We start from the raw sequence: 21,499 nt of genomic DNA, 5'->3' as shown, positions 1-21,499 counted from the left end.
TTTTTTGGATGAAGATTCAATCACTCCAAGACAAGGAATTAGTTTTATAGTTTTTATTTCACTTTCTCCAGATGTCCTGCAGAAGGTGGAAAGTGAAATCGGCCTGTGTGGGTTCTTCTTCTACACACGTCAGCGTTCGTCCCCCCCCCCTCCCTCGTGGAGAGGAGGAGACAACAGGAAGCCGTCCGTTGACTTCTGTGTCCAAATCAAATCTCCCCGATCTAGCCAACCTGACCACGTCACTCATATGTAATCTGGTCAGCTGACCTTCGGTTCTGGTAAACGTGTCTACACTCCACGTTTACTCACCTCTCTCTCTCTCTCTCTCTCTCTTCTGTAACACTTATACAGAATACCAAATGTGTTAGCATCAGCATATTCCGGACAAGTTACATAAACTGTCAGAGGGTGCCAAAACATTTAGCCAATGAAATTGCAGCATCCGGGAATTGGCAAACGGTATCTTTAGTTTATTAAATTTTACTACTGTATGTTTTGTTTATAAAATTGTTATGTAAAAGTACAGAGTATTTAAAAACGGACCCCCTTCCCGGTGTTAAGGACGGCTTTCTAAATAATAATGGTATTATTTCAGCATGATAAAATGCACAAGTATCATTTTCCATTGAACGTACCATATGTTTTTGATTATAATTAGATGATTTTTCCTTAATTTTTAACTGTTTGCTAGCATTTTAAACATTGTCCATCGTTTTTGGTAAAGTTTTCATTCAACGCCTTCAAAGTTGGCCACCTTTTCACTAAAAGCAAAAACAAAACGCAAAGTTTTCGTTCAGTATCTTCCATTAGTTTACTTAACCGGGAATATGCCAATGATAGCACGGTCGGTATTCTGCACGAGTGCCTAAAAGTCAGCAATTGTTTGTACCTTCTTTTATATTAAAACATTCAAATGCAATTATACTGTTTTTAATATAAATTGAATATAAACTGAAATGCTGATTGTATAAATTTTTTAAAAAGCTAATAATAAAAAAAAGACCCCCCCCCCCAATTGCTTGGAGTCTAATAGCCTTTTCGGCACTTCTTTGTTATAATAGCAAAATTTGAAAATCAAAATATTGAATTTCAAGTAAAATCAATGGTGTAATTGTTATGTTGCAGTAATGAATATATCCAAAAATTATGAAAAACGATAAGATAAAAATTAATTTTTAATGAAAATAGTTTTCAAAGACAATTTGTAAAAATTGCGTTTTGTTAAAAAGAAACAAGAGAGTTCAAACCGTAACAAGGAAAACAAATATTTTCTGAAAACTTTGAAAAATTTAGCAAAATTCAATTCTCGCCAATTGTCTTCGAAAACTTATTTTATTAATAATTGATTTTCTACTGCATTGTTTTTCATAATTTTTGGATATGTTTATTACTGTGACATGACAAATAAGAAAAGTCCATTGGTTTTACTTAAAATTCAATATTTTGATTTTAAAATTTCACTAATATAACAAAGAGGCACCTTTTTAACAAATGGTGCAAAATATAATTTGTTTTTCACTGATTTATGGCAAATATTGGTTCTAAAAACTAAAAAATATTTGATTGATGGAATATTTTATCCAGAATGGTGTATTTTAATTTTGATTTAATGTAAATAAAAAAGATGCAGAGGAGATTTTACTGCTAAAATCTTAGAGCCTCAAATGATTGTATTTTTTATGGACTGTTTTTATATCCGGATAGGTTGAAATTGAAAAAAATCGTTATACATTTTGTACATTCATCATAGTTTATTTTTAATTTTTAATCAGTTGATATGCGTGTCACGTTGGTACAGTGGTAACGGCACCAGCTTTAAATGCTACAGTTTCGGTTTCAGCTGATGGCACCCAAATACTTCTTTTTTTTACTTTTGAAATCACAACTCTATAATAATATATACGAAATCTGGAGAAATTAAAATATCATATTTAAGTGTATTTTACACCCGGGCAAAGTCCCCCCACTCCATCCACTAGTATATTTAAACATATTTTATGAGCATGCTTTCCACTATCAACCTAATAAATATGTCTTTCTTTTTTAACTAAAACTATTTATCAATTTCTAAATTTGCTTTCTGTTTTCCAATTTCTTTTTGACAGCATTATCAGGCGATTGGAAGAATACAATATGTTCTTTCCAGCATTTCGGCAGGTCATGTCAGAACTCTTAGAAATTCTTTGTAAGTATTCATTTTCGATTTCTTGTTTGAGATTGCAGCGTGCAAATAGGCATTATTTAGTTGGTTCCCACTGCACGAATTGTAACATAGTGTGTACGGCTATATGCAAATGCATCTGCAATGAACGTCATTGGTTAAAGACTATAAAAAGGAGAAAGAGGACGATCACGTTAGAGATGGAAATGACGTTCGAGATCACGTTATAGGCATGGATGACGTTTGAGATCACGTGAGTGATGTCACGGCTGTAACAATGAAGAAATAAATGTTGTTATTACAAAGAAAAAGCGAGTTGAAGTTCTTTTCTATTTTTTGTCTACTTTGCAACTGAGATTACAATGTGTAGATTCCCAGACAATGTTACAGAAGATGTGACACAAGGCCAGAAGGCGGAGAGAGTCAAGTCAGTACCCCAAAAGAAGGAGCACTCTGACCTATTAAAAATTACCTGGGCAGAATTGTCTGCATTCTTTGGTCAAGGTGCTTCAGGTAGCAAGCAGTAAAGTTGCTCCACCAGTAAGACAGGAGGCAAGGTCTGGGAGAGTGGACCTCCTAGAATTGCACCGGATAAACAGCCATACATAAGCCAACAGGAAAAAAATCATTTTAATAATGGATTAGACACTGGGGGCTTTGGGGCCGAGGGAAAAAATCTTCAGTTCCAAAACATTATATCTAAGAAGTCATTTTCTTTTAACAAATCAGTAAAAAAAAGTTGGATCAATTAGGGTTTAAAGACCTCCATCAAATAAAGGAAAGAAAGGGAACAGCTTCTGGAAAAGTTGTTTTCTTTTAACTCTTTGATAATTGTAATTACTACCCCAAATATAAGTAAGAATAGTAATAGGAATATACTGACCAAATTTTAGGTAAAATCTTGAACCCTAATTAAAGTTGTGAAGAAAAGTGTAATTGATATATCCTGCGGTGGGTGGCCGTAAATAAAGGATATTCAAGAAAGGTATTCCACAAGGAAAATAAATGGATAAAGAGGTTCTGAAGTTAATAAAGAAATAGAGAAGTTTATTGAGAATATTTACAGAGACAGCATGTTACGTTTTTCAAGTGTTCCCGCCCAGGGAAGGCTCTCACAACCAGTGACCGGTGATAACGTTCTTTCGATAAAAAGTTCTGGCGGTGAATTGCTCATCTCGCCATAACATTAATGTATCCAATACTTTTGCGTGGCACTATATATATATATATATATTATAGCGTATGAAGCGATGCTCTTTGTGTAAACAAATTGAGATTAGGTATTTTGGACAATGTCAAAACATTGTTAATTAAATAGCAGCAGCCGTATAGTGCAACGGTTAGAAGCTCCGACTGTCGTTTGGGCATTTCGGTCCTGGCTTGAGGTTAGTTGCTTGTCTAGGTGCACTGATGAGCTGTGAAACAGCATAACAGTACTGTATGTGTTGACTATATATATATATATATATATATATATATATATATATAATGAAGTTGTATTCCTGTCTGTTTGTTTGTTCACAATTTGATTAATACATACAAAAGGTAAACTGTTTCACAAATTAATTTTTATACCATCATGATTTCTGTATATATTATTTAGTCAAATGAAATCTACATTCAAGAAGTAACTTCATTTACATTAAATAAAATCTATTTGAATAATTAGCTCTATAAAAGAATGCTTAAAGAATGTTTACTTATTTATTTGTTATGCTGTTGAAAATAAATTTCTTTTTTTCTTTTTTGTAGGTGTGCAGAGTGTGAGTGATGTCGTTCCAACAGTAAAGACCTTGACCTTGCTTGCCCAGTGACTAATGTGCCGATTTTCAGCGTTATGGCACGTCTCCTCTCTTCCCAGGACTCATGGATGTTGAGAGCTCTCATTCCTATTATTTATTTTCTGTTTTTTTTTCATTTGTTATATAATCATCATTACATTTGCACATAATCTGACAAACATGGCTACTAGAGGAGAGAGGAAGAGAGTATGGCAAACAGAGAGAGAGAGAGAGAGAGAGCACAAAGCAAAGAGAGAACGGTATGACGTTTCTGAATTTTTTAGATGAGGATTGGTTATTCGTATTATTTGGATTCATCGGACTACTGTTCTCATATTTCCCATTGTCTATTGTTTCAATCCTTTGACCGATATCCTCTCACATATTTCTGGGTCAAAATTATGCACTCCAATAGATAATGGTGGAAAGTCCTGCACTCCTCACATGGAATCCATCTGCATGTGTGCAATCCATTGAATGTTTCTTTTTCTGAGGTCGCCTGCCAATATCCAACGAGAACGGTAGTCTGAAGAATCCAAATTATACAAGGAAATATTTTGTTTTGGAATTTTTTTTTTAAATGAGAATTTAAAATTCGTTTTTTTTTTTTTTTTTTAGACTAATATTCTCATCAACTAATGTTAAGATTCACGTCGGAGACAGATTATAATGAAAAAAACAATTGTGTATAGAAAAAGATTATGAAATTATGAACTTCTTGGAGTTAAAATCCATTTAGTATTATTCATCAAATCTGAAGAAAAATGCCTTTTAAATGAGTGAATGCACAAAAATTTACAAATTGTCTCTGTGGCAAAAGATTTAATCTTCACTGACTAAGGACAGAACAGATACTACACTTTGATTCTATAGTTTTTATAGACATCATCATTGAGATAAAAAAAACATCTTTAGGACTAAGGCTCAGTAAGTGCGAAACCCGTGAGACAATCACCCCAGTGTCCCTGCTTACCATTACATGGCAATAAAACAAAGACTGTTAGACATTTTTGACTGAACCTTGGTGGACAAGTCAGGCATAGAGTGAAGTTTATTTGTATCCAATACAATTAAATTCCAGAAACGATCGTAAATTTTATTAATGATTCCATGTGCGGCACTTATTAGTTTTTTTTTAGGGGGGAAGAGGTTGCCTTCTAATCAAAAACTTGCATCGCTCTACCTATTAAAAAATCAACAGAATATGTAGCACGTATATTTGCTCGTCTGTATAATTATAAAATCTGTATAATTATAAAATCCGTATAATTATAAAATCCGTATAATTATAAAATCTGTATAATTATAAAATCCATATAATTATAAAATCCGTATAATTATAAAATCCGTATAATTATAAAATCCGTATAATTATAAAATCCGTATAATTATAAAATCCGTATAATTATAAAATCCGTATAATTATAAAATCTGTATAATTATAAAATCCATATAATTATAAAATCCGTATAATTATAAAATCCGTATAATTATAAAACCTGTATAATTATAAAAACCTGTATAATTATAAAATTCGTATAATTATAAAATCTGTATAATTATAAAATCCCGATAAAAAATTCTTGGACAAATGTGATTCTTTCGCATGAAACTTTTGCGACACAATATCGTGACCCTCCTCCCCTCATAGGGATCCAAGTAAATTCTTATTCGGAGGTTTCTTTTGTACCTTATTTAAAAAATAATACATACAGATATTCAAAATTTAGGAGGAGGGGGGCTTGCAGTAAAAAAAAAAAAATCATTCACGAAAATTAGAATTACTTCTTTTCCTTTTCAGTTCACATATTTTGATAATTATATTTCATTAAGGAATTTTTTGTTCTTGTTTTCTATTTTTTAATTATTTTACAAGAAGGAATTATTTTTTATAATATATATATATATATATATATATATATATATATATGACTGCTTCATTTAATCACATAAATTAATATACAAAAGTATTATTTTATGCGTAAACTTTAAGTATTAATTTCAACAGTGCTCAATACATAGGTAGAGCTAGGTAGTAAGTTATATCTGGGCAGGAGCTGCTAAAAACAGCCTATCCTGCCTTAACAGAGTACAAAATAGACTTCGTGGCTTAGTGGGGGATGCCCTTTTCTCTACCCTGCAACCTCTCTCCCACAGAAGAGACGTTGCGAGCCTGTCCTTGTTTTATCGTTATTTCCATGGCAGATGCTCGTCTGAACTCCAATCTCTGGTCCCCCCTCGCCAATCTTTCATGAAAAACACCCGTCTAGCTGAATCCACTGTGAAAAATTTCCCCCACTCTATATCTGTGCCTAAATCAAAACGCGGATTCCATGAACAAAGCTTCTTTCTTAGAACTGCACGCCTGTGGAAATCTGTTCCGTCTGCCTGCTTCCCTCCGGACTACAACTTGGATGTCTTCAAGTCCAATGTTAACAAATTCCTAATGAACCGCCTCCTTAAGTAAACACTTCAGCAAATCTCCTCACTAACTTAATGTACTTGCAATAACCCTTATCCCTGAGTGGCTTCCGGGCCTTGATAAGTGGTGATCACTGTGTAAAAAAAAAAAAAATAAGTAAAAAAAATAAAAATATATATGGCAATTAAGCTACACAGAATATTCCACGTTTCATCCATGCTAGGATTCGTCAGGCATAATCCTAGCGTGGATGAAATGCGGAATATTCTGTGTAGCTTAATTGTCATATATATTTTTATAACTTACTATATATATATATATATATATTTATATATATATATATATATATATATATATTAGTGTAGAGACAATTAATTAATTGGAATCGGAAAAATCAACACTTTTAAGGATATAGGAACCGGAAAAAATCGTGCCTATTTTCCAATGCCACAAACGATTCTTTTAATTGTCCTTTTTATTTGATTTTGTTTAAAGCAAAATCTTTCACTGCCAGTAGAAATAATAAATAATTATTTATCTTAAACTACCAGTAAAACTAAAATCTATTTAAGTATATGCGAATATTTAACATTGTTTTTATAGTAATTGGAATAAAATAATGACTCTAGTTAAATATTTAAAGATTTATAAAGAATCAGAATTGCTCATTGTATCGGAATTTGGAATTTAGTCAGGAATTGGGAAAAATATTGGAATCATCCCATCTCTAATATATATATATAAGTTAAGAAATTCAAGTTTACAAACTGAAGAATTCTGGAAACTTAAAAAGATTATATAAATATTAATACTAATATTAATAAGACAATCATAACCAGATGAAAATGCTCAGTATTCAAAATAGAGCATTGGTAAATTAGAATTTACAATATTTAATACTTGAAACAAGGGTTACAGATTACAAGATTTTTTCCTTATTCCATAGAGTTTCAAAGAATGGCTTTTATCCTCATAGAAAAATAGTTAGCAAAATAGCATGTATATAGATGAGCTGTTTGAAAACTTCAGAGTTTGGGAGATATAATATTATTAAAGATAGCAATAATACACAGAAAAAAGGAAAAACCCTAGGGGCCTCTTTCGCCAACAAACTCATCAGGAGTTAACACAAAAATACAAGAAACGAATTAAATTATCATGAAAAAACAAATACTCAGCGATATACAAGAAAAAAAAACCGAATGGCAATTCCCATTTGTTTTTTGTTTTTTTCTCGTATATCCCTGAATATTTGCTTTTTTGTGATAATTTAATTCGCTTTTTGTATTTATGGCTTACACTAGCCAATCATATTCTTGTAAAATATAGCTTTAATATAATCTATTTTTAGAATTTTGTTGGTTGGTTGTTTTTGTTTTATGGCATATCAACTCTTTTCAAGTTATTTAATGCCGAATCCAGTGATTTTGAAGAAAATTTTTTTAATAGAGTATATATATATATTTTTTTTTTTCAAGTCGGTTTCTATTCAACTCATAGTTGGGACCCTAACAGGTATTACCACTCCAGGTTAGAGTGGACCTGGGAGCAATGGCAATTAAGGGGTGGCTCCACACTCCCCAAAGCCCGCAAGCTCACCATCGGATGTAGTTTAAGGTCATATCCAGGACCTTTAGAATTTGGACATAATCAATTAACCGTTTGTATAAATCTTTTCGTTTACTCAATTTTCCCCGCAGTGGCAACGTTTAACACACTGGTACCTCTGGCCTTGAGTTTGGGGATAAATGAATTCTTTCCCATAAATTTTGGCTTATAAGAATGAGAATTTCAAATATGCCATAAAGGATTTCCATTAGAATCTCTTTGATATTTTCTGTCACGTCTATAGTTTACCTGATCAATTGATTCCAATGTCTTTTGCAGAATTTCTTTTCCCTTTTATGTCATATATGACCTGTCCAATTCTTTTGGTTATCATTTCTTCTTTCCAACACATTTTTGCAGCCATAAAGTTCTTGAAGAAAACTTTGTCACCTGGTTTATACATTTTAGTCATCTGGTTTTCTATTTTAGCAGTTTTCTTTACTTTACTAGACATTGGTTGAAAATACTTTGAGTAAACACGTTTCTGTGAAAACTTACTTGCTTTAGGAAGTCATGTTTTCTTTATTTTGCATCCACTTTTATTGTCTCAAATTTGTATTTGTAATATGTTCTTCTCTTTAATTTGATTTGATTATTATCCTTTTTTTTTTTGTATTTTGTAGTTTTAGTCGCTGGTATTCTTCCGTTACTTACAATGGTCTATTGAAGAAAATTTTGTCACCTGGTTTTAGTTTTCTGGTTTTCTATTTTAGCAGTTTTCTGCACTTAACTAGACAACAATCTCTCAAACATAGGGCATATTTTATTTTTTTGCAAACATTAACTTTGCAATAAATCTGACATTTGGGTTTTGTGTGATTCTATTTGCTGCCAAAAAGTTTTGAATATTTTTCATTCGTGCCTAGATTTTTCTTCAGAACTCGTTGAAATGTGTCTACAAATTCATCTGCCTGCCCATTCGTACTTGGATGATATATTGGCACATGAGCAGTGGACAATGATTTGCAGAATTCCTTGAATTCTCTTCCCATACACCGAGTTTTATTATCGCCGACTAAAGTTCTCGAGAGTTCAAAGTGACTAAAAATTTCATCGAGTACATTTATTGTATCTATTTCAGTCCGATGTCTGCACTTAACAATTTCTGGCCACTTAGTGAAACTGTCCACAATGATCAAGTTATAATATCTATTTATGGACCCTGTATAGTCGATATGCAATCATGTCCCTGGGATATCTGTCTGGCTATGGTTGAATCTTTACTGGTGGATTCTTTGCTGCCAGTTGGTATCCTCTACACTATTTCAACAAATTTTCTGTCTTGGTTCATCCTTGGTCAGTAAATATAGTTTCTCATTAAAGATGTTATTCTTCAAATCCCTGGATGGCCAGTGTGAAATTCTTTTAGAATTTTCTTTTACAGCGTATCCGGCATTACGACTCTATCTGTGTATAGTAATACCTATTTGCATATTGAAACCTTTTTAATTTTCTCGTTCAACCAGATTTGCTTTTTCATTTTTCTAATGAAATTGTCATTCTTTTCACATCTTTTAGCATCGCTGTTCTTGCATAACAGACCCGACAATTCATTTTCGTCTCTGAGCTAATTCTAATAGCTCTGGTATTACTGTTTCTTTGAGTGGTTCCATCTATTAAAGTAGCAGTCTTGATAACCCATCAGTGTCACCCAATCTTCTTTGAAGTTTTATTTATAAAATTTTTTTTTTTTTTTTTTTGCAAAGGAATCACTACTTATCAAGGCCAAGAGGCCACTCGAGGATAAGGGTTAAAGAGTGTACAGTGGTCATAGTAATCATCAGAAGTGTAAATTTGGTAAATTGGATCACTTAAGGAGAACGGCACATCAAGAACTTATATATTCTATTTCAAAATTATAATTCAACACTGTAGTCGATTTTCCGTTTGAGTTGGTATACATTTTCTTTTACCAAATATTGTTATTAGTGATGTGTTGTCTGTTTGCAGAATAAAATTCCTTTCATAGAGAAACCTATAGAAATTTTTTTTACCATACAGATTATTGCTTAACTCTCTTTTTTAATTTAACTATAACTTTGTTACGTGGGCAATAATGTCCGAGAGGTGTGTGCCATTGTCGATCCGTCCTCAAATTTATAAAGCAATACAAATAATTATTTATAATTATATAAATTTATAAAGCAATACAGTTCATACAATGATTTTCCTCTTGGAGTCAAAATGAAACGTCTGCTAGCAAACAATTTTTTTTTTTTTAATAGCATGTTCGCATTCTTATCAACTTTGCACCCTTTTTCACTAATTATTGAAAGGAGCTTTCATATCATGAATTTTTCAGATATAAATGCTATTGTAACTTACGCCTGGAGTTTAACCACATTATCAGATATGGGCAGGTTCTTTATAGCCTCAGCACTTCCTGGGTCTGGCTTTCTTCCTTTACTGTCAATGGTCTGCCCTAAATATTTTATCTTCTTAACCCATTAACGGTTGAATTAAGGGAAACTTTTAGATTGAGCATCACATTAATGGGTTGCTGGCAGTATTTCTCAGCACTCATCTTGAACTCATATTCCTCAATTCACTGAAACACTGCACTAATATGGAATTTGGGTTGTGCCTGATTTTTGCTTTTAATCAAAATATCATCTAAATATGCGATTACATTTTCGATAACAGCCAACATTGTGTCCGTTATTTGCTGAAATAGGCTTAGAACTACCTTCGATCCAAAAGAAAGACCATGCATGTTCATTGTAAGATACTTTAAACATTCTTCACTGACTTTAAATGCTCTTTTAAACAGTTATTTAATCCTGTTGAAAAATGTTTTTTTCTTATATATATATATATATATATACAGTTGAAAATGCCAAATCCGAGTAATCTACTTTTGAAATTATATCAATTTTTTCCAGCTTTTCTAATCCCTCATTTATTGCATCCAATGGTTGAAAATAAAATGGTACTTTTCTTTTTGGTTTAAAAATCAGTTTAACATTTTCTTTAAATTCAAAGTCAACTTTTGTTCTTGTGCACAGACTGAATCCTGAAAAATGCAAGGTAATTAACTTTTCAAATCTGTTATGTTTTGTTTGCTTCGTTTTATTCTTCTCTACAATGTTAACTTTGTTACAGAAAAAAATTTATTGGTAATTTCCATAAGTAAAACAATACAATCCAGTCTAAACCAAAAAGATTTTATGAACCAGGGAGCACATGCACTTTTGATTTATGAGTTTTTCCCAATGAATGAAATGTTACATTTTAATTCACCTTAAAACTCAGATTTCTTTCCTGGTATCCGTGAGGAATTTTTTCCGTGTCTGTCAATGATTGATAACATATTTTTTCCCCCCGAGTGTTTGTTGTATATTCTCTAGAGTTTTATATTACAAATACATTCTTAAATTGAACTTATATATATATATATATATATATATATATATATATATATATATATATATATTTATTATTATTATTATTATTATTATTATTATTATTATATCTGTAAAGGAGAGCCTTATATCTGTAAAGGAGAGCCTATATATATATTTATTATTATTATTATTATTATTATTATTATTATTATTATTATTATATCTGTAAAGGAAATCTTAAGTTGGAGAGCCCAATGCATAGTAGAGCAAAAGTAAAAAAAAAAAAAAAATACAACCAACAATTTAGCCTGATCACATTATAAATTTATTTCAACAAAATTGCGCCCTTTCAAGTATTGACTAATCCTCTCATTTAAAAATGCCCTATTGGGTTGAAATAAATTTATAATGAGACTGGGCTAAATTTTTAGCTGTTCCTGGAACTTATATGCTAGCAGGCTGCCCGACATTGCCCAGTCATAAAATATGTATAATATTATATTTTATTTATTGGATTGAGTAATAATTTTACATCTGCCCATTTATTTTTATATTGATGTATTTTAATTTTTTGACTCTTGTAAAAATGAAAGCAAAAATTTCATTCTAACATTTAATAACAGCTTTATTGGTTATCTTCGTTAGTATGACTTGTATAGAGAAAAGGTTTACTATTGAGAAGAGTTTCTGTCTAGAGATGTTGATGAATAATTAGACAGGCCTGTTGAAAAAGAAACAAGTATCTGTGTGTCTAAGTTAGTAGTAGAAATGTATGTTCATGTGTATGGATGGGCACAAAAGAAACAACACAGTAGAAAGATATGAGTTTATTTATGTACTGTATTGAAGTTCAGTTGCCATGTTGGATTATTTATATGCCCTCTTAGTTGAACCCCGGGCCCGGGCTTGTGTGGTGTCCTAAGAAAATAGTTGGGGACAGGACTGTGCCGCGTGGAGTTGTTATCAGTCAAGGATCCTGGAAGAAAGAGAGAGAGTTAGGGTTAGGGAAAGCGAGAGAGTTGCTGTGTTTCAACCCTTATAAACCCTATCATGTGACTAAGAGTTGGCTTTTGAGTGGACAAGTCAGAAAAGAAGTATATTCACAATCTCGAGCCGCAAGTATTCACTCCTGCTGGTATTCCTTGCTATGCCCTCCTCTTACATCTTTTTTTTTTTGTGTGACTTTGTTTTCACTTGTCTCTGTTTTACCAGGCAATAGCAACTTTCATAACCTATAATTGCATATAACTTTATGGTAATATATTCATATATATAACATGGTAAAGTAGGAAATCAATCATAATGTTGCTCATTAAACCCTTGATCGTCATTTATAATTAAACCGTGGATGTTTAATGAATTCTCTAAATCTATAAAGCTAAAAGTAAATTATATTTTTTGGAGAGATGTGTACAGCACAGGAGACTTTGTTAGTTTAGCCACATTGAAAGAATGGATGATGGTGCTTGGTTTGGTACGAGATAGCTGTAGAACAATTGAGCTAGCAGGGTCAGTTGTCAGAAAACCATGTAAAGTTTAGCAAGGGGAGGGGACCATAGATTGGAGCTCAGACGAGCACTTGCCATGAAAATAACGATAAAACAGAGACAGGCTCGCAACGTCTCTTCTGTGAGAAAGAAGTTGCAGGGAAGAGAAAAGGGCATCCCCCACTAGGTTACGAAGTCTATTTTGAACTCTGTCAAGGCAGGATAAGCTGCTTCTAGCAGCTCCTGCCCAATTGTGGCAACAATACTCCACCTTTGGACATACCTGGCTCTTATGTAGGTAGAGAATTGCATCAACATTGAGATATCTACTGGATCAATAGAAGGATCCCATCTAAATCAAGAGTTGGGAAATACTGATAAACTTTCTTTGTATTCACTTTCTTGTACAATATATTCTTTTCTACCTAAACCTGTTGCTCAAGTTCTTATTTTATGACCCTTTCCTAGGGCAACAACAAACTTGGCCCCAACCAAGTAACAGATGTATAAATAACTAGTGATGAACGAATTCCTCCGTTCTCTCTTCTATAGTAGATGATCAAGTCTGTTGCCAAGGTTGCTGGAAAGATAGTGGGATCCTTCTACCGCTCCAGAAGATATCTCACTACTGATGCAATTCTCTATCTATATAAAAGCCAAGTATGTCCAAGGATGGAATACTGCTGCCATATCTGGGCAGGAGCTGCTAAAAACAGCCTATCCTGCCTTGACAGAGTACAAAATAGACTTCGTGGCTTAGTGGGGGATGCCCTTTTCTCTAGCCTGCAACCTTTCTCCCACAGAAGAGACGTTGCAAGCCTATCCTTGTTTTATCGTTATTTCCATGGCAGGTGCTCATCTGAACTCCAATCTCTGGTCCCCCCTCGCCAATCTTTTATGAAAAACACCCGTCTAGCTGAATCCACTGTAAAAAATTTTCCCCACTCTTTATCTGTGCCTAAATCAAAATGTAGATTCCATGAACAAAGCTTCTTTCTTAGAACTGCACGCCTGTGGAACTCTGTTCCGTCTGCCTGCTTCCCACCTAACTACAACCTGGATGTCTTCAAGTCCAACGTTAACAAATTCCTAATGAACCGTCCCCTTAAGTAAACACTTCATTAAATCTCCACACTAACGTACTGTACTTGCAATAACCCTTATCCCTGAGTGGCTTCCGGGCCTTGATAAGTCGTGATCAAAAAAAAAAATGAGAAGTGCTTAAAAGTATGTTGTAGCTGAAGGAGTCTTAGCCAACTTAACAGTCTGAAATGGAGTGTAATTAAGAATGTAACATTGTGCAGGGTAGAATGTCACCTTAAAGAAAACAACGCTACAACTTTAAAACTTTTATTGAAAAAAACAATTCAGCTAACGTGATTATGTAGTAGAGCTGAGATCTATTCAATGTAGCCGCCTTCAACCTCAATACAGGCCCGGAACTGGGAGTATGCCATTTCTACAAGTGCCAACGAGAGCTCGACGAACACTCAGTGGATAACAGTGATCAGGCTGGCTTTGGTGTTGTGGGAGGTCGTGTTGGTGATGTTCTTAAATGTATGACCAAATGAAGTAATCCAACAGGTTCATATAGCGGGAGGAAAGGGGTAGTGAGAGAAAGGTACTAAGTTGTAGCACTCCTGAAGCTAAGCCATACGAGACCTGAAGACACTTGAAATGTTTTATGGAAATCGCTCCAGACAAGGTATGAAGCAACTAGAAATATTGAAACGACTATAATATAGTGCATATGCAAATGCATGCGAAATGACGTCAACCGGAAAGAAAAAAAAAAGAGTATAGCAAATGAGAAAGAGAACGATCACATGAGAGATGTGGAGAAGGTTCAAGATCACATGAGAGGCATGGAGAATATTCTTGATCACATGGGTGACGCCATGACCGTAACAATGAGGAAATATTGTTATGAAGCAAAAGTGAGTTGAAGTTCTTTTCTATTCTTTGTCTCCTATGCGACTGGGACTACAATGTGTTGGTTCCCGGACTACGTTACACAAGTATGAGAGAGATTTTCCTTTTGCTGCTGTTTCACCAAATGATATGCCTTCTGTTTTTTTTTTTTTTGGAAGGATTAAATTTGCATACTGTTTCCAACTTTTGCAACAATAGAGAGATTTTTTTTTTTTCTTGTCGTATGTTTTCATAAATATTGTTTCAAGCCTACAAAAATAAGCTGGGAATGTTGAACCACAGTCACTGCCATATTTAAATTCTGAGAGTGAATTGAAATTGCTTCAGCCCTGACCCCAAATCCTCGAACATGGTTATTTTTGCAGCACAGTGGATAGAGGCGTTGAGTCTCTGCAGCTCTAGGTTAGTTTCAATCTCACCCAAAGCAGGTCAAAGGATTAGTTGGCCAAAACATGCTGAGACGACAACAACTATGGAAGGCAGTAATTACTGGGGATACAGTTACAAGACTCAGCATTGCTATCCCGTCACGCTTAACCACCTGAAGAAGGCTAGAGAATAAATTAGCTGAAACATGGTAAAACAACTATGAAGATGAGGATGCCAGTCCTCAAATAAATGAATTCCCATATTTTTATTGCCATCAAAATCAGTAAAATCATCCATTTTTCAATCAAATCGATTGAATGCCTGCTCTAGTTAGGAACCCATCATGGTATACTTGGAGGAAGTTTCACATGCCTTCCCGCAGTGACTTAGTCCACAATACATTGTAAGTCTACATTGCACTGTAGAGAACCTACTGTTGATTTTATGGAATTATTTTCATATATAACTAGCGAGGGGTACCCGGCGTTGCCCGGGTGTTTGGAGGTGTGTGTGAAAACTCCTGAGGTGGGGTGGGGGGTTGGGGTTAAAAAAAGAAAAGTAAGTATGAGGATCGAACCCGAACCCGAACCTTTGAGGCAAAGTTGTAAATTAAAGTGTGAAAAAAAAAAAACGTGCGACGTTAACCATTGCCCCACCACGAGATGCTAACGGAAACACGTTCGAATTTATTTTAATTACTTGGATTTGGCAGGTGCCCGTTTAAATGAGTTAATGAGGTCAAGTTTGACTACGGGATCGCTTCCCAAGATGTTATAGGAAAAAGACTAACCCATATGCGGCGAGCGACAAATGTTGAATATTTATCTTCCCGAAATTGAGCAAATTAAATAGACAGGCGAGCTTCGTTGTTAACTGTGAGATATTACGATTTATATGTGATATAAAAAGTTTTAAAAAGTTGTGAACCGACCGACCGCTTATCTGAAAAAAGCCTTTTGTAGACATACAGAAAAAGCGAACACACATACATACATTTTCGCTTTTATATTTATAGATGACTTGAATTTAAGTTTAAAATGAAAAAGTCAAGTATCATGGTTAAATTGTGCTTTAAACATATTTCAAATGTGCCCCTGTCATATCAAAGAACCTACTATTGTTGATTTTATATGCCGGGCGTTTTTTCTTGTATGGTAATTACACTTCTCAAATGCACTTGTGATGTTAGGCTGTGTAAGGTGTTAACTTTGATCAAAATTGCCTGCTCCTTTTTGCATCAGATTTTTTTTATTATTGATATTCATCAAAGACATTCCAATACAAAACCTACATAAGAACACTGCCAAATACATAAAGTACATGTCTGTGAAATTTCATAAAAATTGGTCCAGCCGTTTTGAAGTCCATAGAAAACAAATTCACACATACACACACAACGTTTTGTTTATATAATAGTATATATATATACAGTGGGGAAAATAAGTGTTGGACACATCCCATTATTCTTTATTTAACACATTTTTTATGCAGCGAATGACACGAAAATTTAACAAGAAGTAGTTACTAATTAAACAATAACAAATAACTTTAGAAATTTGAACCTTTTAATGCAGAACAAAAATTATATAATAAAAACGAGAATAGCCGGAAAAAAAGTATTGGACACACTAACACAATTTGATCTAATATTTAGTTGAAAACCCCTTATTGGCTATTACAGCTTCAAGACGTTTTCTATACGACGAAACTAATTTGTGACAACGTTCAGGCGAGATTTTTGCCCACTCTTCAACACATACTTTCTTCAAATCCTGAATATTATGTGGATCTCGCTTGTGGACCATGATTTTGAGCTCTCTCCATAGATTTTCTATAGGATTTAAGTTTGGGGACTGACTGGGTCACTTAAGAACATCTATTTTGTTCTGTACGAACCAATCGGAGGTTATTTTAGCAGTATATTTGGGATCATTATCTTGTTGAAAGATCCATCCTTGTTATATACCTAACGCATTGGAAGCAGGCAAGAGATTATTTTCAAGAATTTCTCGATATTTGGCTGCATTCATCTTTTCATCTATAATATGAAGTGGTCCAGTACCATTTGAAGAGAAGCATCCCCAGAGCATGACATTTCTACCACCAAACTTTACAGTGGGGAGGGTGTCCTTGGGATCGTGCGCTGTGCCATCTCTTCTCCATACTCGACGTACAGAGTTAATGCTGAAAAGTTCCACTTTCGTCTCATCGGACCAGATCACATTCTTCCAGTAATCACCTTTTTTCAATAAGTGGTCTCTTGCAAAATCCAGATGAGCATTAACATGACATTTTTTAGTAATGGTGTCTTTTGAGGTGTACGCGATTTAAGACTCTTGCATCAGAGTATATTACTAATCATTGGTTTCGTTACTACTATCCCTGCTTCTTCCAAATATTTCTGAAGTTCGCCTCGTGTGGTTCTCGGTTGCTGCTGAACTTTTTATACAATTTTTCTCACTGCTCAATCCGATATCTTGCGAGGAGCTCCGGTGTGCGGACGGTTCAGGGTTGAGTCATGCACCTTCCATTTCCTAATAAGGTTTCCTATGGTGCTTACAGGGATTTTGAATTGAGCAGATATACGCCGAAAACCAATTCCATTCTTGTGCTCGGCAATAATCTAATCACGGACGACTTGAGAGAGTTTTTACGTTTACTCATCCTGAGAACCTTCACGCATGATGGCTTACTGGTGACTAACGTGTTTCAATACTTTCCAACGACCTAGAGTATGGTCTACAACAATTAAGAAACTTCTAAAACTTATAATAGTGTCGGAAAATAAAAATACAAATTACAATTGTCAGCATTATTTATAAAAAATATAATAAAATATAATTTAAAACAATGTGTCCAACACTTTTTTCCAGGCTATTCTCGTTTTTATTATATAATTTTTGTTATGCATTAAAAGGTTCCAATTTCTAAAGTTATTTGTTATTGTTAAGTTAGTAACTATTTCTTGTTAAATTTTTGTGTCATTCACTGCATAAAATATGTGTTAAATAAAGAATAATGGGATGTGTCCAAGACTTATTTTCCCCACTGTATATATATATATATATATTTTGTCCTCCCGACAAAAGGAGGGTGGACCTGTAAATTCACCCTTGTCCGTTCGTCTGTTCGTCCATCCGCACTTTTCTCAATAACTACGCCTTGGAATTTGTTGAAATTTTGCACAAACATTAAACATGATATGAGTAAAAAAAGTAGCAGAACGGATTTTCCGGGAAAACTCTGGTGGACCCCGCCTAGGGGTGCCTTTTGGGTTAAAATGCATAAAATTGACACTTTTGTGCTTATTAAAAAAAATTGATGCCTTGGATTTTTATAAAACTTTTTGAAAAGTTTTAACTGACTGATTTCTATATAATTTTGTTTGTCTATACTTCGCGATAACTCTTGGGTGTGCCCCAGGGGCTCTTTTAGGACTAATAAGAACACTCCATTTTTGGGACTATTTTACCATATTTGTTTAAAATTTACTGTGTATTTCTATTTAGCAGTTTTGCATGGTGCTGAACTCAAATTTAAATATGTTGAGGCCTTGTGGACTTCTGGCGCTAAATGGGAATGCAAATGATGGACTTAGTTCTTTCTTTTTTTTGCATGATGCAGAACTCAAATTTACATATGTTAAAGCCTAAAACTGCACTATCAGAATTTGACGTCCCCTGGGGAATGTGGCGGGGGTGGGGGGGAGTCATCTTTTTTTATGCCTTGTTCACTGTGCACTCACGGGGGGGGGGCATGCATACTTCACTTGTTTTTTTTTTTGTTTTTTTTTCAATTTTCTTATTTTGTTTTAGCTGGGGATTGTACTTCCTCTTGGATGCCAGGCAGTCACCCACTCTCAGACATTCCAATCAAGAGATCTTTTAAAGATTCTAAACGTCCCCTAAATGCAGTTGTTTGTATCTCTTTTGCACTTTGCACTTTTTACAAGGGAGTCACCGCTTATCAAAAGCCAAAGACCACTCAAAGATACGAGTTAATGAGTATAAGGTGGTCACTGAGACAACAGTGTAGTAAGAATGGTGGATAAAATCTGATTATTTAAGGGGGTGAGGCATCAAAAACTTGTTTACATTGGACTTGAAGATGGTTATGTTGTATTCAGTTGGGAAATTCCACAGATGGGCAGTTTTAGGAAAAAAAGCCTTGTTCATGGAATTAGCATTTAGATTTAGGCACAAAGACTATAGGGGAAATTGTTGGTAGTAGATGTAGCTAGATGAATACTTTTTTTGTGAAGTTTAGTGGGTGGAGGGGACCATTGATTGAAGCTCAAACAATTACTTATGAAAATAATCATAGAGCAGAGACAGGCTCGTAACGTCTCCTCTGTGGGAAAGAGGAGGAAAAAAGTGTATCACTTATTAGGTTTTGAAACCAATTTTGAACCCTGTCATAGCAGAATAGGGTACTCCAAGCAGTTACCACCCAAATGTGGCAACAGTACTCCATTTTAGGACGTATTTAGCTCTTATACAGGTATACGGGAATGAAATACCTTCTGAAGCAATAGAATAACCTAACCATTTTCCCAGCGACATTGGCAACAAATTTGATGCAAGTTTTCCGTTTCAAGTCATGATTGAAGGTCAATCCTAGAGGCTTGTCAAAGCAGGGTGCTTTTTCGAGACTAGAGCCAGTCCTATCGATTGGGACAAAGTGGGGATCAGAGCGTTGGTGGTAAAAAGACAAACTTGTTTTGGGATGCGTTAAAATTAACCAGCCACCTTTTGCTCCATTGCACTATGTGTGCAAGATCGGAGGGGAGAGACTCAGAGAGATCTTGGTCATTTCTGGCCTTTGAAGTGTTGTCTGCGTATATGTCAACGAATGAACTTAGTATGTGGTTTGAGAGATTTTTGAGATAAAGAGTTGGGTTAGGATAGATCCTCGAAACACATCAGCGTTGATACTTTGAAATTCAGACTTCTGGCCATTGACAGCTACTTGTATAAACCTACCGGAGAGAAAAGATTGAGAAGACATTACCAGATATTCCATAGCTGGAGATCTTGTAAAGTAAACCTTTATGTCAAACCCTATCAAATATTGAGACCTACTACTCTAGAGAGAAAATCCTCATGAATAAATTCACTGATCTTATGTGAAATTACAGTCAGTACATCAGCTGTAGATCTTGCAGGAGCAAAACCATATTTCTTGTCACTGAGTAGGTTATTTTTGCTGAGGTGGTTGAAAATTTCTCTATCACAAATTCAAGCAACTTACTCATGACACACAGAAGACTAATTGGTCTGTACTGAAATACAGAAGATCGGTCTCCAGGTTTTCCAGTGTGTTGGGAAGCATTTCTCAACAGCTTTGCAAGAATGGATGCTAGTTCCGGTTGCAGCTTTTTGGAGTACTATAACTAGAATATTATCAAAACGAGTTGCTTTGTTGGCATCAAAGTTCTTGATGAATGTGGCAACATCATTACTTGCGATGTCCATTTTTTTCCTCCTTACAACCTCTTTCTCACATAAGAGATGTTGTGAATCTATTTCTGCTCTATTGTTATTTTCATGGCTTGATTGATCTTCAATCTATGGTTCCTTGTACAAAAACATTCACAACAACCACTGTCAACAATTTCTCCCGCTCACTATCTTTGCCTGAATATAAATTAAAATTCCATGAACAAAGTTTCTTTCCTAGAACCGTCCACATGTGGAACTCTGTGCTGCGGGACTGATTTCCAGCTAACTACAATGTGGTTGTTTCACGTCCAAAGTAAGCAAGTTCTTGTTGAACCATCCTCTTAAATAATCAAATTCTACCCAATTTTCTACCAATATCATTACAATGTTGTGTCGCTGACCTTTTGACACTAATTAACCTTTATCATCAAGTGCTCTTTGATAAGCGGTGTCTCCCTTGTAAAAAAAAAAAAAAAAAAAAAAAAATACCAACCCAAGCAAAAGGGAATAAACCCCTTGAACCCATAAGTACTTATGACCCAAAAGTGTTGACATGCTGTTAAACCCAACAAAACAATCTAGTAATAGAGTGCTATTACAAAACCACTCCCGGCCCACAAAAATGGGTCTTTTACATATTGATAATAATCCCAAAGTTATGCCATGAATTTTCTTATCACTCTGTATATATCATTTTTATTACATTACGTTTTTGATCTGCCAATTAAATTGAACCCATCTTTTGCATATTTTCCTTTTTTTTTCATTCTTATGAAAATGATTATATTCTAATGAGACATTTTTTTTTCATCTTTTGTAATCATATTTCAATAAAGAATCTTTGACACAAGTGCATTTTCACTTGCCGGAAGTATTTTTTTTTGTTTTCATTTTCGCAAGAGTTATATTAGTGAAAAGGAAAGGCAATCCAAAATCATGCCCCCCCCCCAACCA

The 21,499-nt window shown here is 34.3% G+C and overlaps 1 protein-coding gene across 2 annotated transcripts in view; it reads left to right on the top strand.

Moving 5' to 3' along the window:
• LOC145259965 (centrosomal protein of 70 kDa-like) overlaps nucleotides 1–4,848 on the top strand; it is an 80,707-nt gene extending 75,859 nt beyond the window's left edge. The window contains exons 15-16 of one of the 2 annotated variants that reach the window (XM_080117949.1): nucleotides 2,106–2,185; nucleotides 3,914–4,848. In XM_080117949.1, the coding sequence (XP_079974075.1) occupies nucleotides 2,106–2,185; nucleotides 3,914–3,975 (142 nt within the window). In that variant the 3' untranslated portion in view covers nucleotides 3,976–4,848. The remainder of the gene's footprint in view (nucleotides 1–2,105; nucleotides 2,186–3,913) is intronic. The other variant, XM_080117950.1, reaches the window with a different exon arrangement.
• The last annotated feature ends 16,651 nt before the right edge of the window (nucleotides 4,849–21,499 follow it).

The sequence above is a fragment of the Euprymna scolopes genome, chromosome 35 (genome assembly GCF_053919585.1).
Source record: "Euprymna scolopes isolate OS-2025 chromosome 35, ASM5391958v1, whole genome shotgun sequence".
In the NCBI taxonomy this organism is placed as follows: Eukaryota; Metazoa; Mollusca; class Cephalopoda; order Sepiida; family Sepiolidae; genus Euprymna; species Euprymna scolopes.
Note: the sequence above shows the minus strand (reverse complement) of the source record. Positions and strands in the feature narration are given on the sequence as shown.